This window comes from Xiphias gladius, chromosome 15 (assembly GCF_016859285.1).
Source record: "Xiphias gladius isolate SHS-SW01 ecotype Sanya breed wild chromosome 15, ASM1685928v1, whole genome shotgun sequence".
NCBI classification, from domain to species: Eukaryota; Metazoa; Chordata; class Actinopteri; order Istiophoriformes; family Xiphiidae; genus Xiphias; species Xiphias gladius.
In genome coordinates, this window is record NC_053414.1 from 16,355,325 (window position 1) to 16,373,694 (window position 18,370).

The 18,370-nt window shown below is 39.2% G+C and overlaps 1 protein-coding gene across 4 annotated transcripts; it reads left to right on the forward strand.

Annotated features, from left to right (window-relative positions):
• Nucleotides 1-2,139: 2,139 nt before the first annotated feature.
• Nucleotides 2,140-12,857, forward strand: ankrd49 (ankyrin repeat domain 49). 4 transcript variants are annotated; one of them, XM_040145028.1, is made up of 3 exons: nt 2,140-2,255; nt 3,818-4,052; nt 12,084-12,857. In XM_040145028.1, exons 2-3 carry the CDS (start codon nt 3,825-3,827, stop codon nt 12,558-12,560), a joined length of 705 nt encoding a protein of 234 aa, XP_040000962.1. In that variant the 5' UTR covers nt 2,140-2,255; nt 3,818-3,824; the 3' UTR covers nt 12,561-12,857. The 4 variants fall into 4 exon arrangements, with proteins under 4 accessions (XP_040000962.1, XP_040000964.1, XP_040000961.1 ...); XM_040145030.1 differs by having other exon boundaries at nt 2,242-2,306; XM_040145027.1 differs by lacking the exon at nt 2,140-2,255 and adding an exon at nt 2,319-2,454.
• Nucleotides 12,858-18,370: the final 5,513 nt, after the last annotated feature.

The window sequence follows — 18,370 nt, forward strand, 5'->3', positions numbered from 1 at the left end:
TAAATAATTACCATACAGGCAAAAAAAAAAAAAAAAGCCCTGATAGACAGCCGTGGCATTTGCACTGGGTACTTTTCGCAAACCAGTTGCACAGTCTTTGATTAGTTGATTCTGTTGACACAAAGCCACCTTAAAAGCTTGGGTTTAACCTTTCTCAACTCAGCGTCTTGAAAAATGGGCACTTTTTACTGAAATTACATCTTCTGCCGTACAGCTTAGCTGTACAACTTGTTGATTTTCACAGTCCATTAGTGGACGTGGCAACAATTGCTGTGTGAAGGGACAAATATGAGCTTTAAAGCAGCCAAACTAACTGCAGCTCGCAGCCTGGTGCTCACTGATGATCATTTCTAATCACCATCTGAGTGACAACTGTTAAACACGTCAAGTGAAGAAATCGAAATTTGTGTGAAATATTCATCCAAAGGCAATGAAATGAATAACGGTACATTCATTCACACATTCATTCATCCACATAAATATCTGTCAATTTAATCCAAGGTCATAAGTGATGGATGATGATAAAAGGAAGCGTGGGAAGTGTGAGGACATGGGGACTAGTTGGTAACTAGTCATCTCAGTAATTCACTACTTTTTACCTTTATTTTATAAATCTGTTGTAATTTAAACGTACTTTTAGACCCTCTGCTTACGTATATAGTAACATGTTAGTATAGTCTGTATATAATGTAGGTCCTTTTCTTGTCCCTGCGGTGTCTCTGAGTCTCTATGAGCATGTTGTTATGTGATACATTGCCGCTGGGTTTGTGCTCTGACCATCCTTCGAGTGGGGAAAAACAATAAGACGCTGCCTTAAGAGGGACGAGCAGTATCATTACGACTGCATCAACGCAACTTGTGTATTTTTATGGAGCTCTGTAGTTGCTGGTTTAAACATGATTTATCAGCTCAAGCACAACCCAACACCAGACTACCAAGCCATGCGAGCACCGTGTTTGACTCATAAAATTGAGACAGACACGATGTGCTTACTTTATTTCCACGCTCCTGTCCAGACAGAGTCAAGAGATGTGGCTGATGCAGTAACTAATTTGTGGTTTTTTTTCCTGGCAGGAGATATGAATCACTTATACGCATTTCAGCAATTCAAGTTGTCCTTCTTTTCCCTGCAGCCTTTCAAAAGACCCTTTGTAAAGCCTGTAAATTGTGTCATTAGATTCTGTCAGTTTTTTTTTTTTCTTTTTAATGAGTTTCTCTTATACCTCTGAATCTAATCAGGGTCAATGGTGCTCAACAACTCAACCACCCCTACCCAGCACTACTAACCATGCAGGGACAAGCCCACCTAAATAGTTACTGTGGCTGCTGCTTAAATTAAAAAAAAAGGGTTCTAAAATGAGATGTTTGGAGTAGTTTTGCGTCTTATTTGGTACGATGGCCACAAAGCATTGCCATGTACATCTGGACTATATATTGTTACTGCAATGATTATAATGTATTTCTTTTTATTAGCAGACAAAGATGGACTATATGAGCACTGCATGAACAAATATTTGTCATAGAATACATAAATATTGACGAATCAAAGTTATTACCGGATTGTGGTTGCTCTGTTTATTTGAATGTGTTGCCTTTGGATGATTGCACCAAAATCGTTCGGAAAGTCCCATTAATGCAAAACACACGGTAGGTTGAAAATCAGTCACGTCAGGGCATGCAGTCTTTTACATGTATGGACGTACTGAGATGACAAAAAAAAAGTAATTAGGAAATGAATGGATGGATTTATTTTCATAAAATAAATCACTTTAGTGGGGCAGAAGCAGTGTTTTTACTTTACACCCACGTTGACATGTGTCATAAATTATGACAAAAAACAAGCAACTGAACGGAAGATCATCTATCCTCTTGACAACTGTGTTTTAATGGATATATGGACATTTTAAAAAAAAAGACTGAATTCGGAGGTCTAGATCCCAAAGACATCTCCTGACACTTTTATATAGCTTACCAGAAGTGATGTGATTTTCTGCAAGGCACCATTTAAGGATTCGTTCAATGTAATTGATGGATGGCAGATGGCAGAAACGGGCGGATACAGTGTCTGGGCTACTCGGAATTTAAGTCGAGGAAGAAGAAAAATTAAAAAAAAAAAAAGAAGCTGCGAGTAGTTATGGGTAGTGATGTCTTTTAACAGTAGGTCTCACTGAAGCTAACCTGGAAAAAGAACTACATATCCCATGTGTCTTCACTGCAGTAGGCCGTCGTTTGTTTTGAACCCGCAAAACTAGAAGGTGAGGGTGAAACTGTGTCAGGTTTGATTCCTCTAAGTCGTAAAATGGTTGGTAAGTAGTAAAACTCCCGACTAATAGATCCGGTTCTGACGTGAGCCATATTGCTCAAATGGTAGCCTCAACAGTTACGTGTAACGTCAACTCAGATTGCCCAGCCCAGAACCGTAGGACAGTATGTCACATAAACGCCACAAGTTCGGTAAATACCGACCATAACTACAACTAAATGAACAGTCAGGTGTTTTTAACGATAACGCAAATGCCGCACCGTAAAGCGTTGGAAAATTGTATTTGATGTTAGTCTGAACGTTTGTTGTACATAACGTTAATTTACTCGTCTTGCTTATGATATGCGGTTTGAAACGACCATTTGGGGTTTTCCAAACATCGCCATTTAACTGTCTTTGAGAGAAACGGATACCTCTGTGACTCTGGTTTACAGTATGCTAATACATGATAGGCACAAAATGAGGCTAGCAGCTAGCTAAAACTTACACTACACTACTGTACTACTCTTTTACAACAGCCCCGCAATTAACCGAACCTCGAAGGTTACGATCTTCAGTTTTTGTTGGGACTTTTAACAAAGGTGTTGGTCCGTTTGGAGGATGTAGTACTGTTTGTTGTGCTGATGAACTGTATATCATTAAAGTGAGAAGTGTTTCTAGTTTGTCTTCCCCTTATTGATGTAAATGGAGTGCACAAAATCTTAGAATAGTCGTGTCGTGCTGTTACTTCTTATTATTCCACCTAAAACCAAGTTTTTTGTTCGTTTGTGCAATATATAATAGAAAATGAAATATAAAAAGTCTGAGCAAAATTCTACCACTGCAACTAACAGTTTTCATTCTCTTAATCTGCATCACTGAGGAATATTTTTCTCGCTTAATCACTTGGTCTATAATGTGTCAGAAACTAATGAGAAATGCTCCTCACTGTTTCTCAGAGCCCAAGTTGACTTCATCAGAGTGCTTGTTTTGATGTAGAATTTAGAATGATATAAAAGAAAAGCAGGAAATGGTCACATTGTAGATGCTGGACAAAGATGTCTTTAAAAAAATGACTTAAACGATGAATCAATGATCAAAATAGTTGTAGATTCATTTGCTGTTTATTAATCAACAAATTATTTCAGCTCTACAAAATTCTAAAACACAAGAAAAGGATCGTACATTAGCAACAGATGTGTAGCCAGAGCCAAAAAAGTAAGGAGTTTAAACATAAGGCAGTAAAATTGTAGTGATGAAAGTTTTAAAACTAGATTTTAAAAGACCACTAGTCTGGCCCTATTTAGAATCAAGGTAACAACCGAGTACCAAGACATCCTGAGGCCATTCAGCTTGTCAGGGACTGTGTGAATATTTAAAATGCCTGTGATATGCTGTTTTAAATATTAGATAGAAAATATTAATTAGCAAATTGAAATGATCAGTTTACTCCTCTAAATTGTTCAGTTTTCAACGTTCTCTCATACCCTCTCCTCCATCTATGTTTTTAATCTCTTCTTAATGAGTTAAGTTTTTCTGTTTTTCTGATTTCTCTTTTTCTGTGACGAAAAAAAGAGCAGTGATGGAGTTTCCGGAAGATTTTAATCAGCTGGAGCTTCTCAACACACATGGACATCTGATCCCCCGCGGGGCCAGCAGCCTGTGGTCCGAAAGCAAATTTGAGGAGGAGGAGGAGGAGGAGGAGGAGGAGGAAGTAGAAGACCACAGCGAGGAGTGGTATCTAGAAAAGGAGGAATCTCTCGAGGGCAAACCAGTGGAGCTGATACTATGGGCAGTGGAAAACAATCGTGTAAGTGACCAAAACTTCACTTGTTTTGCCCCGCTAGTGGTAAGCAAGGGTCAAATTGCGTCAGAGGTTGAGATGACTGCTACAGGATCAACCCATGCAGCAAATTATTCTCAAGTAGCCCTACTTCTCCAATCTCTTGCTATCACTCTCCAAACAAGGAAAAATAGCCCATATTTAATGTCAATGACTGCATGAAAAATAATTAGCAATTTACAAAAAGATTCAGAATTCAGTTTGAACAACTGACAGTTATATCGTTGCCATTTAATCAACAACCTCTTGAAACAAGGGCACCCCCTCCTCCCAAATCCAATTTTAACCCCTAGTGGCAAGGGTCAAAAAAAGTTGTCTCTCTATTTTTAATCCTTTTTAACAGTTTTGTTTTCTGGCCTGTAATGAGCAGCATCAGTATTAGGGCTGTGAGTTTCTACTTTTGTTTACTGTAAATAGACTGGTCGTAATTAGGGCCTGGTATCATTTGAAATTATTTGATACAAGGGCTGATATCAACACAATACTTTTTTTCCATACTTTACTTTGAGAAATATACACATTTGTTTGTTTTTAAATAAAGCTCTGACTTTTCTTTTCACAAAACAAGCCAAATTTCTCAAATGTTGTGTAGACTCAGGCAGCCAAACAAGAACTTTGCCTACATAAAATTAAAGGGGAACTCCGGGGAACCCGATTTTCTATATTAATGTGTTTGCAGGTTTTTTTGAGTGCTACTGCATATGAGAAAAAAAAGCTTTTTGCGGTTCCAGATGGAGCTGAGCAAAGTCTGACCTCAAGTGATGTCACTAAGTAAATGCAAATGAACCAATTTTTTGTAAACAGAATATTTTAATAAAATGTGTACGGTTGTAGAGCGAAAAAATACAAACACAAAATGTACCCCAGACACAATTAACCCCTTTTCATACATCGTCCCTAATTTTCAGAGGTTCAAAAGTAATTGTACAATTGACAGTTGATCAGTTTCATGGCCAGGTGTGGCCTGTCCCCTTGTTACATCATGACAGATTAAGCAGATAAAAGGTCTGAAGCTGATTCCAAATGTTGAATTTGCATTTGGTAGCTGTTCATGGGAGCTCTCAATATGCGATCCAAAGAGGTGTTGATGCAAATGAAGGAGGCCATCATTAGGCTGAAGAAACGAAACAAACCTATCAGACAGATGGCAGACACTTTATGAGTGGCCAAATTAACAATCTGGTACATTCTTCAAAAGAAGGAATGCACTAGTGAGCTCAGCAACACCAAAAGGCCTGGAAGTGGATGATGGCAGTTCTTTCCTTGGTGAAGGAAAACCCTTCACAACATCTAGTCAGGTCAACAACCCTCTCGAGGAGGTAGGCATATCGTAGTCAAAGTCTACAATCAAGAGACGCCTTCATAAACGTAAATACAGGGGGTTTACGACAAGGTGCAAACCACTGGTAACAATTAAGAACAGATAGGCCAGATTAGACTTTCCCAAAAAACATCTAAAAAACCCTGCCCAGTTCTGGAACAATATTCTTTGGACTGATGAAACCATGATTAATTGTACCAGAATGATGTGAAGAAAAGAATATGGAGAAGGAAAGGAAGGGCTCATGATCCAAAGGAAACCACATCATCTGTCAAACATGGTGGAGGTAGTGTTATGGCATGGGCGTATATGGCTGCCAATGGAACCAATGCTGATAGAAGTAGCAGGATGAATTCTGAAGTGTACAGGGCTGTTCTATTTGCTCAGATTCAGCCAAATGCTGTAAAACCAGTAGGACAGTGCCTCACAGTACAGATGGATAATGACCCAAAACGTACTGCAAAAACAACCCAAGAGCTTCTCAAAGCAAATAAATTGAATATTCTTTAATGGTCAAGTCAGTCACCTGACCTCAACCCAGTTGAGCATGCTTTTAATTTCCTAAAGACAAAACTGAGGGCAGAAAGATCCACAAACCAGCAGCAACTCAAGGCGGCTGTAGTAAAGACCTGGCAAAGCATCTCAAGGGAGGAAACTCAACTTTTGGTGATGTCCATAGGTTACAGACTTCAGCCAGTCTTTGACTGCAAATGATTTTCATCCAAGTAATAAAATATTCCTTATATTTATAATTATGTTGGTTTGTCCAATTACTTTTGAAACTCTGAGAATGAGGGAATTCCTAAACAGTTCATGCAATTTCCTTTTAAAGGTCTTGAAGCTGAAAGTCTACACTTCATCACATCTTGATGGCTTTGTTTGAAATCCATTGTGGAGGTGTACAGAGGCAAAATTACAAAAAGTGTAACACTGTCCAAATACTTGAAATTCAGGGGTTCCGATAATTTTGACCTGGACTGTATAATTTCCTCAGGAAAGTCATTGCAAAGTCTAGGAACACTAACTCCTTGGCCTCTGAGGAGAGTCATCTGAGGATCTCAGGGAACAGGAGGGGACATAAGGCAACAGAAGGTCAGAAATATAACTTGAGGCAATGCTTCTCTGGGCCTTAAAAGTAAGCAGTAGAATTTTGTAATCAATTCGAAGAGCAACAGGGAGCCAGTGGAGGGAAGCCAGGATTACTCTGCTGCAGTCTGCTCCTCATCTCTCCCTGAGGCTAGTAGCTCCTCATCTCTCCCTGAGGCTAGTAGCTCAAGGTTACATTAACCAGTACTAACATAACAAACTGAAAACTCTGACCAAATTATCAGTGGCTGAGGTGCTTGATGGGTAATGTAGGCATCGGGTTTTGACAAGAAAGAGGAAATTGTGGAACGCATGTGTGCAATTCTAACTCAGTGAAGAACTCTTATAAAATCCATGCGCCGGGATGCATCCTCAGTGCTCTTCCTGGGGTCATAGGAGGTTTCTGGCCTTTCAACATCAGACCCCCTTGCCTGGGTGACGCAGCCGGGGTTGATCAAGTCCTGGCTTGTATCCCAGCAGCAACAAGCCAGGGGTCTGCCCTCTTTATCCAAAGCGGCTTCAGTGATGGAACGTATGGCCCCCGCTTCCGCACAGCTCCCCAAGCTCCTGGTATTTGGCAAGCTTCCTCTCATGGGCCTCCTCCATGTGCTCCTCCCAGGGCACTGTCAGCTCCCACGAGAACACCTGCTTGGTGGAATCAGAGAATATCACCAGGTCCGGGCGGAGTGTTGTTTGTGTGATATGACCAGGGTAGAGTTGTATTCCAAGGTCCACTCTCAGCTGCCAGTCTAGGGCTGTGGAAAGCAGGCATGGTCTTGTAGTCAGTTGTTGGTAGGGTTTCTCTCCAATTTTAAGAAAAGTGATGGACTTATTTCTAGGATGGTGTTTGTTGGATTGTAATGCCGTGGTGACCACTTCTGCAACTGCCTTGAGCACTTGGTCGTGGCGCCAGTGGTCGCATCCACCAGCTAGGGCATTGGGGCAGCTGCTGAGGAGATACTGAAGGGCTCCTCTCCCAGCACAGCAAGGGCAGGAAGGTGTTTCCGCCTTGCCCCATGTGTGGAGGTTTGTTGGGCTTGTCAAGGTTTGTAGACCGCTTGGACCAGGAATTTGATGCGGTAGAAGTCGGCCCACCAAAAATCTGACCAAGCGATCCTCCGCTGCAGTGTGTTTTCCCACCTTGTCCAGGCTCCTCGCTGAGTGACTCCAACCATCTTGCTGACCCGTACCTCCTCTGCAACTGCGCGCACTTCTTCCTGGAGGAGATGTTGATGCTCCTTTCCTTTTGGTTTTACTTGCCTGGCAGCTTGGAAAGTAGCCCAGGCCTGCTCACCCTGTCGCCACTGTTTCGACAACTTTCTGACTCAGTCTTGCCTCTGCCACCTGCAGCTCTCTGGCAGCGCTCCACTTCCTGCCATTGCGGACCTCAATGCTAGCTGCTGCTACTTTGGGTTCCCTGGAGTGTTTGTATTGCATGGCTCCTCTTGGGCGTGTCCACATGAATTCTTCTGTGAAGCCGCTGGAGGTGCTCTTTGCATGGGTCGAAAACCTTGAGTCCGTCCTTTTGGGGATCTCATCCTCCCCCAAGCTCGGGATCCCTTGGGGGTATGCTTCAGCAACAACAGTTACCTAACATGCATTTCTTTTAAGCCATGAGGAAGCACACACACACAAAAGCATACACATGCAAACTCACAGACACAGACAAGCACTGGTGGTGTATGAATGCAGGACCTAACAGTGCTTACCATTTAGCCGCCATGACAGGCAGAAGTTGATCTGATTGTTTGTTTAAAAATTATTATTATTATTATTATTATTATTATTATTATTATTATCATTATTATTAATAATAATGATAATAATAATACAGCTAAATCCAACAGTGGAGGAAGCTGATTTTAATTGAGAGAAAATGTTTATTTGGAAAATCGGGAGGTCAAGATAGGAGGAATGTAATTAGTGATAACTTCAGCTGTTTAAATAATTTCAGGAATTAGGTCTTTCAGCTTTTAGTGCCTTGCCAGCTTTTTGTCAAATAGCTACGTAAACCAGGAGACTCAGAAATAATTTCAGTGAATATTTGAGCATCACGGGTATCGCATAAATACAGTATTTACAGCATGCAATAGAGCATGTGTAATGTGTACGTTATTTAGTCCTTCTGAAGCCACAATTCAAACAAAAACCCAAACTGAAGTCCTATATTAACAGCAGTTTGTCTCTGATCATGTTTTTAATCTTTAATGTGTTTGTCTTTTGTATAAGGAAACCTGAAACCTTGTCATGCTAGTGTTTTAAATTGTGGATCATCTGGTTCAAAATTTATGTCCCATTTAAAACTCTTAAGAATTAGTCAATCAAAAGAAATAATTGGCTAATGTGTTGATAATGCTAAGCATTTGATGCTTCCAGCTTCTCAGATGTGAGGATTGGCTGCTTGTCCTTGTCTTAACTTGGGTTTTGGACCTTTGTTCGGGCAAATCAAAACATTAGGCGACATCAACTTTGGGCTCTATGAAATTACAATGGCCATTTTCCATTATTTTCTTCATTGTTATGGGCCAAATGATTAATTGATTAATCAGAACAATAATCGGTATACTAATCGATCATAAAAATAATGTTAGTTGCAGCCCTATTTTTTTTTAGGGGAGATATTCGCACATCTGACAATCCCAGATGCAGATTTGTAAGAAAGTGTCACGTCAGTCTTAAGATAGAAGTTCCCGCACAGTGCTTTTGCTCAGCATCCCAATTTATTGATCATACTTATGTTGTATGATCAATAAATTGTGATCTTCTTTTCTCAAGACTGAAATTGCAGCCCTTGTGCCATTGCAGTTCCTTCAAAGCAACAAAATGTTGGGCAAAAGGATTTTTCTGTGACATCAGTTTCACCCTACACCTGTCACAAACAAAACCATTGATGGGTAAGATAACCAGATAGGGATGCCTGTTTATCGCTAATCCGATAAATGAACTGACTGACAAACTAAAATGGAAAACATCAGCTATCACAAAAATCATACTAATATCCAGTCGTACCATAAAGTTGTCCTGCTCGTTGATTTGCAGCATTGCCCAAGATCACCAAATGCACCCATTGATATAAAAAGAATTTCTGTCCTAGTATATACGGTGTGATTAAAAACTTTGGTTAAGGACAAAGTTATGTTGTCTCATGGTATATACTGCATTTAGATATCACACATCGCTAACACAAAGTTGTTATGTATGGACTGGCCAAAAAACACAATTAGTGCACAGGCATTTTGCGAAGAACTGGAACATATGCTACCCGCACTGATCATAGTTGTGCCTTCAGGTAGCATATTGTGTTAAGATGTTGGCTGTATCAAAAGGGTGAGATCCCCAGTCGCAAGGATGTACAGTGCAGTCCTCATCCCTCCCTCACTCACACCAACAAGCACAAGGGTATCTAAACCGCATGCAGTTATTATGTACTGCTGGCAGTAACTTGGATGTTTGTGTGCCTCCTTTTTTGATAATATCCATTTATTACATTTAATGAAGCACTGTTAGGGGCTAATAAGTGTGTTAGTAAGAGACTGGCTGCTAAGAATGCTGATTAGGAATATAGTATGCAGCATTGCTCCTTGGAGTCTTAACATAGTGAAGTGATTCTGTTCTGATGATTATTTATCATATGATTAAAAGAATCACCACATGGTCAACCTAGTGCTGGGTGACAAAGACAGAGCTTCTCAGAGCTCACTGCCATGTGCTCAAATGTTGTTGTTGTTGTCTTTATTTTCCATCTGACCGACAGTCCACAACTCAAAGGTATAAAACAGAAAAAAGCAGCGAATGCTCACATTGGAGAAGCTGGAAGCAGACAGTGATTTGAGTTTTTGATTGAATATTTACTGAAACGAATTATCAAAATTGTTGCCATTTTATTTTTTTTATCGATTCATTAATTGACTTATCATTTGAGCTCCAAAAATTAAGTCTAAAAGCATGTTAATATAGCAGATAGCATGACGGATTTAATGTTAGTCATCCTCTTTTGTGATCATTCCGCTCTGTTCAGATATTTATTTTTAAGGTTGATTATTACTGTGTTGAAGAGTCATAAACCAACTATGTTTGTTTTTTAAATTTATATTATGAATATCAAGGTGTAACAAAATCTGCACAGCCAAAGCATCCTATATTACATCTTGTAGCCTTCTCACGATACTTGAGGAATATAGTGCCAATTTTGTAAACATCTAAGAGAAAACTTTCAAAAAAACTTTTCAAATAGTGTTACTGAATCTAAATAAAGTTTGAAGAACAACAAACCAGAAATAAAACACTGCAGCATACACAGCTGACCCTTACAGCAAAGTCAACATTTAGTTGTAAATAAATGTAGAAAATTAGACTGAGGAATGAAAATGCCGTGTGACTTTGCATATCAGGTGGCAGTAATTAACACAGAAGGAGAACAGTTGAAAGAGAGAGAACACATTTTATGCACCCTGAAACCTTTCAAAGGCACTAACGTCATGAAAAACAATGTACCCCGTGGATAATTAAACAATACTTCGCTTGGGGAATTATCAGCCTCAACCTAATTTAATCACAATTGATTATGTACATAGTAACTCTGTTTCTATGTAAATTAGTTACCGTCATAGACAGAAGGTTAATTGAGCAAATTAATTTCATGGTGATAAAATCTCAAATAATTCAAAGTTATTTATTTATGTCTATGCTACGTAATGCTACAAGTATTGAGTCTGTCATCTTAGTACTAAATTTGTCTTGTGTGTAAAGAGTGTTTGAAGTCTGTTTGGTTCTGTATTACAGTTGTGTCGGTCACTGCTTTGTGATTGTTTCTGTCCCTGTGACTTTGCATTTAAATTAATTTAAGACCCACTAGTGTCTTCAAATTACTAATTAGCTATAGTATTTTGTCCTCTTTGATGTGCTTCAGGCAGGATTAGTTTTCCTGGAAAAAATTCCGAATATTTCCTAGTTGCAGCTTCTCAATCATGAGGATTTGCTTATTTGTCTTATTTGATCATAAACTGAATATATTTGGGTTTTGGATGGTTATCGGAGGATACGAGATATTCGATGATATGACCTTGGGCTTAAGTAAACTACGGTGTGCATTTTTCACTATTTTCTGACATTCTATGAACCAGTCGCTTGATCAAGAGAGTAATGGCTGGTTAAATATCACAGAATCGTATCTTCTGTAATTCTGTGACACATTCATTCCAAATGACTGTTGTTTTTCCTGTTTAAGACCCTCTTTACAACATCCAACAAGAGCACTGAGGCTTGCCTCCTTCAGAGGTGGTCAGGATTTAGCAAAGTATCTTCACTGCAGTCTTCATACAAATGTAGATAGAAACTTTGCTCTAAAAGTACTGATGTATGTGTCTACACGGATGACCACCGAGTTTCTCAGAATAGAAGATAATGCAGTATGGAATTTTTAATTTACAGAGAGGTAAAAATTACCCACATGAATGGCTGGAACATGATTAAAGATCATCAGAGTGATGAGTAATAATTCCAAATGCATGACTTCCTCAAGTAAAACATGCTTACAAACTATTAGTTTGTAATTTCCTGACCCTGAGCATTTCTGTGGTTCTTTCTTCCAGCTTTCAACAGTCCAGAGGTTGTTGACTGCTGATCCTTTGCTGGTGCACTGCTGTGATGAGGACGGTTACACTCCACTGCACCGTGCGGCATACAGCGGCCATGTTGATGTTATTTCTGCTTTACTCACCACCGGCTCTAAAGTTAACCCCCGCACCATCGACGGCTGGACGCCCCTTCACAGCGCCTGCCGCTGGAGCCGCGTCACTGCGGTGAGTTTCCTCCTGCAGCACGGGGCTGAACTGAACGCCCAGACCAACGGTGGTCTCACACCCCTACACCTGGCTGCTTCCTACACCAGCTCCTCAAAAACAGACTCCGCCCACACCTTAGAGCTGCTCCTCTCTCAGCGACACCTGAAGCCGGGGCTCTGCAGCAGCAGCAGGGAGACGGCTAGTGAGGTGGCCCGACGTAGTGGCCCGCATCACTTCCTGTTTGAGATGGTAGAAGACTGTGTCAATGTGGTACCAGTCTCATGAACAAAAAGACAGGTGCACTCGAATTCTCCCATTTACAGTATGTTTTCAATCTGGACAGCAAGTACATTAGGGCTACAGCTAACGATTATTGTCATTAATGATTATTCTGCCATTTATTAGTTGATTTATCGTTTCATCTATAAAATATTGTGTTTTGTCAGAACATGTCCCGAACCCAAAGATATTCAATTTATTATCATGTATGACAGAGAAAAGCGTAAAATCTTTACATCTAAGAAGCTGAAACCAACAAGCGTTCTGCATTTTAGCTTAAAAATAAAGCCGTGTTGATGTTGATGGTCATCATTATAAATGAATGCTGTGTCTTTGGCGTTACATTGTCTTGCATCATTGATCTTTGAAAATCAGATGCACACTCGCTTTTCTCTTCAGCTGTCGAGTGGTACAATGATGTGATGCTGAGGGCAGGTTTTACAGACAATGTCTAGAACTTTTATTCAATAAGAAACTCCTTCAATGATCTTTCTTTAACTAGACTTGCCCAAGTTTTTACTTTACCTCTTCACAAATGACTGTTAGATAACCCTTTGTATACATCTCCTTTATACCAAAGTGGCAATTCCGTCGGAGGAACATATGCAGCAGCTATGCACCTCGGCCTTGAAGGGGTTCACAGATGCCAGGTTAAATGATTTTTTTTTTTCAGTGTCTGCTGACCCTATTTGGGTCAATGGTCACTGTCTGTGGATCAATGGCACAAGGTTTTTAAGAATTCAAGCATAACATCACATTTTTGTTGAAACACTTGAAATTGTGTTTTTGTTGAAGAAGTCCTTCACAGTAATCAGCTGCCTGAAATAGGTTCTGACCTCTGCTGTGGGGAGTGTTAAAAGGTAAAACTGGTATAAACTTGCAACAATAAATGCTTTACTGTATTTGCCTTGAATTTGAAATCTGAGGAGGACTGGTGTAAATGCCACCCCAAAATATAACTTTGTGGAAAGTTAGCCCTCATTTTCCAACCTTAAACGAGCCCAGAATGTAGTGTATAATATAGCGAGCAGTCTGTGTAGGATATCAAGCAGTGTATTTGTTGAATAAAATAGTTTTGCGAGAATTAAATCAGTTTAGGAAACTCAATGAAAGCAGAACAGGTTTCACAAAGCTGATCTTCTGAGTGAGATTAGAAAATCATTACTTAGAAAATCTCAGATGTCTCTGAAAGAAATGTATTTTTGATATTAATGAATCAGAATTTTTCCAATTTTGTCAAATCATTTGTCCATTTTTTTTTTGGTCTTCATTACAGAGTCATAGTTGAGTTTTCTTATTAGCTCTGTAATAGCTTCAGTCGCTGTGGCTGTCTACATATAGCTGATGTCAACAGACCTACCGTGTGAAGTGTGTCTCTTTAAAACTCTCAGCTTTCTTGTTTAAATCCTTTTAAAACAAAAGGGTGGTCTCTTGACTTTATGGCTAAACAGAGAAATCTGTAGCAACAGGTTATTCTTATACAATCATTACTATAAGATGTATTGAGACATTGTTTTACCAATTATTTTTCTTGGTTCATCTGAAAATAGTGGAAATCTACTTTTCTACTTATTTTTTACAAGAGTCAAGGTGAAACCTTTCAATGCCTTTTTTTTTCTTTTTTTTTTTTCTTCGTCCAACAGTCCAAAACCCCATGATATCCATTACATAAAACAAAAAGGCATCAAATCCTCATACAGTATTTGTGAAGCTAGAGCTTTCAAATGTCGGCATTTGTTGCCTGAAAAAACAACTTAAATGACTAATCGATGACCAAATATTTGCCGATTAATTTTTTCTTGATCAGCTAATGGATTAATCAGCTAAATGTTTCAGCTCGAGTTTAGCGTCACTGGGTAAACTTGTACTGTGAACTTGGGGAAGAAGCTCAGATATAAGAGAGAGCATTTTTAGAAAAAATGACCTTTGGCCCTTTTGACCTGACAAAGATAGGACTGAGATCGTAATGTCTGTTTTAAAATAAATTATGTTGTTGGGAGGCAGGTTACTATGACCTCTCTCTTGTCCACAGACTCAGACAAACCTTATGAGAACATTTCTGTCAACAGAGATATGGTGATGATCAGTGTGTGAGATCAGCATGTCTTTTCCTGTAATTGGAAAGCTCCTACAGTGTTCTGCTTAGTCAGAGAGATGTACTGTTTCATGGGTCACCACGGGCGCACTGATTTGCTCTTAGTGTTTTGTATTCATGGCAACAAGGAATAAGGATACTTGGTCACAGGGTGTCTGTAAACGCCCTCACTTGAAGCTGATTTTCATCATTCATTCACTTTGCTGCTTGGTTCAGTGTTTTTGTCAGGGTAACATGAACATTTTAACGACAGCAAGATAGTGTGCTGGTCCAAGGACAGCAAGGTCTGAATAGATGAGTACTGGCCCTTCATGGCCCTTTTCCCTGCTGTCCCCAAGTGTTGTTTTTTTTTTTTTTTTTTTTTAAGTAACTCTTTCCTAGAGGAATGGTGATTCTGTTTATCGTGACTCCAATACAATCAGAATGTATCTTCCAAGTAAATCAAAAGCCTTCATGATGGAATTAATTGGCCAACAGTGTCAGCCAGCAGCTAATACTCAACATATTCAGAAAACAAAAGGCTTTTTTAGTAAAAGGCAAAAACCAACGTCAGGCTCAAACATTTAACCATAGGTAATTGAAAAACAGAGTAAAGACATCCCTACCTGCGGGGAAACTGCCCTGTGGGGGAGATTCATGCACCCTCTCTTCTCTGTCATAGTTAATGCCAAAGACAAATTTGCAGATAGCGACTGCTGTGCAGCCGCAGGCTTCTTTTGTTTAGTGTAATTTGATTATATTTAAGAAGTGAAGTTACATAGGAATATAAAATGAAATTGTGTTGTAAGGCTTCAAGGGACAGATAATAGAACATATGCAATAATACAAGTTTGATGTTATCGTATTACATATTGTTAAACATTTTGTTGACATGCATTTGAGACAAATGGGGGGGGGTACTGGTTTATTTTTCTGCTCCCATTGTTTTCTAGTCATTTCTTAGAAAATGAAACTAATTCTTGAGGGTTTGCAAAGGACTGGGAAGCTTGCTGCTTTTTACAACAGTTACAAGTACAGTATTTTTCTTTTCTGTATTAAAATTACCTTTTCATTTAGCCTAAAGTTGGTGTTCACTCTGCGTACTGGCTTAGAATATTTTACCAAATTAGTTCGCCCTTTTCAAGAACCTTCCTAGAAAATTAAGAAAAAATTACACGTCCTGCAAAACAAAGTGTTACCATAAATAGCTCTCGAGGAATTCTAATGGGATATAGTCATTGGAAGATTTTTACTGTATATTGTTTTTTAGGCTTGTAGTGACTTTGTAATTTGATGACTTCAGTAGTAAACAGCCAACAAGTGACTGGTTAAGAAAGTTTTGGCAAATTTAAGTGTGAAGTTACATGTAGAGAAAGAAGTTTCTGTCATCTGGATAGTTTGATTTGTGCCTTTGGCCTTTCCAGTATAATGAACAATTCAGAGAGGAGAGCCAGCCTGCCGGTCGATGACCTGGGGTCATATACAGTTATGTCAAAATTATTGGCACCCCTGAATTTCAAGTATATAATTCAGAATATCTTCAAAAATAAATGCACATGAACCAATTTTTTATAACCAGAGTATTTTAATAAATTGCCCAAGGTTACTGAACGAAAGAAAAAAAATTACAAAACGTTCATAACAGTGATATAATACAAACACAAAATGTACCCCCGGCAACAGTTATTGGACCTGTTTGGATTAATTTAAATTAGTTCCTCAAACAAAATAAAAAAAACAAATAAAACTCTATTTTCAGTGTTCACATGACCTGAATTAACCAATGAATGATGGTTTTACTGCATTAAAAAGGGGCTGATGGTTTCCAGTTTCTTTTTCACAATAGTGAAGACGAGAGCTGTCTGAGAGCATCAGAAATGCTACTATCAAAAAAAAAAAATCCAAAGCTTGAAATCCCTGTTTCAACAGTCCATAATGGCAAGACATTTCACAGTATTAAACTGTTCAGATGCTTTCAGGACGTGTTGCTAAGAAGAAACTCAACGAAAGAAGTCTGTGAAGGTTGATTCGGATTGTGGAAAAAATGCCACGCAAGACATCTAAAGAGCTTCAGGCAGACCTGGCTCAATCTGGAGTGGTGGTTTCAGCCCGTATCATAAGCCGCACACAGCATCAAGTAGGGATACATGGGCGAAGGCCAGGATGAGCCACAGTCTTTCAGGGATAATGTTCTATGTACAGATGAAACCAAAGTAGAGCTCTTTGGGGTGCAGTGCTTCAGTTTGAAGCCCATAAGGAAAAGATCACCCTACCTACAGTAAAACATGGTGGAGGTTCTATCATGCTGTGGGGCTGTTTTGCTGCCTCTTGTACTGGAGGCATTGGATGTATCAAAGGCATGATGAAATCAGAAGATTACCAAGGCGTTTTAGAGTGAGATCTGTTACTTAGTGTTAGAAAACTAAGTTTGTGGTTAAGGCTTTGGGTCTTTCAGCAGGACAATGACCCAAAGCACACATCGAACAGCACAAAATAAAGATTGAAAAGGAAAAGATGGATTGTTTTAAACTGGCCAGCAATGAGTCCAGACCTAAATCCCATTGAAAACCTTTGGAGAGAGCTGAAATCTGCCATTGCATAAAATACTCCTGCAAACTTAAAAGAGCTTGAACAAATAGCAAGGGAAGAGTGGCAGCAGACAGGCGCACAAAGCTTCTAGATGGCTACAGGAAACATTTAGAGGCTGTCATAGTTGCCAAAGGTTCTGAAACCAAATATTAGTCAATGGTGCCAAAAATTGTGTCTGGGATACATTTTGTCTTTGTATTTTTTCACTATTATGCAAGTTTTTTTTATTTATTTTTTTTATTTTGTTCCGTGTCCTTGAACTTTTTAATGAGATATTCTGGTTATATAAAACTGGTTCATTTGCATTTATTCCTGAAAATATTCTGTTATGTATATGAAATTCAGGGGTGCCAATAATTTGGACAGTACAGTACAATAGATTATCCATTGTTGGATGAATTTCAACTCTGACTGAGGAGTTTTGATCTACCTTCAATTAAATTAGCAGTTTATTCCACCTTCCCATGTCATCTTCTGACATCTAGACTAATCTAATAAGAGTGGTTGCAGAATGTTTAAATTTGATTAGATATAGATTTAAAGGCCGGGAAGCAATTATATGTGAATGTGAGAACTGTCCCCAGCTCTCTGAAAGCAGTCTTTTGTAGGGTTTATACTCAGTCCACAATCCAGACGCACTAACAGAAGACAATTTCTCTCTGATCAACATATGCAAGCTTCAAAGGGCTATTAAGCCCTATGCCAAGTCAGTTCTAACTATATTGGTCATTTACATTTAATTGACTATCTTTTTCCTTGTGCACCTGCAGAAAAATGTTTCAAAATAGCTTGACTCAGAAGTGTGACAACCTGTTGACATATCAGAAGAGTCATAGTACCAGATGTACCAGAGGTAACTGAAATCAGACAGTCTACCTTCCTCCTTCTGTCTAAAGTGCCTTAGGAATATATATGTGTGTGTGTGTGTGTGTGTGTGTGTGTGTGTGTGTGTGTGTGTGTGTGTGTGTGTGTGTGTGTGTGTGCGTGTGCGTGCACTCTTCTTTATCTACCTTTGTGAGGACCAATTTGGCTCTTGAGATTGAGGACCTTTTTGAAAAGTGAGGACGTTTTGTCTTTGACGACGATGAAGCTTTTTCCTCACATCTTCAAAGGGCTGTTTGAGAGTTAAGACTTGGTGAAAGGGTTAAAGGTG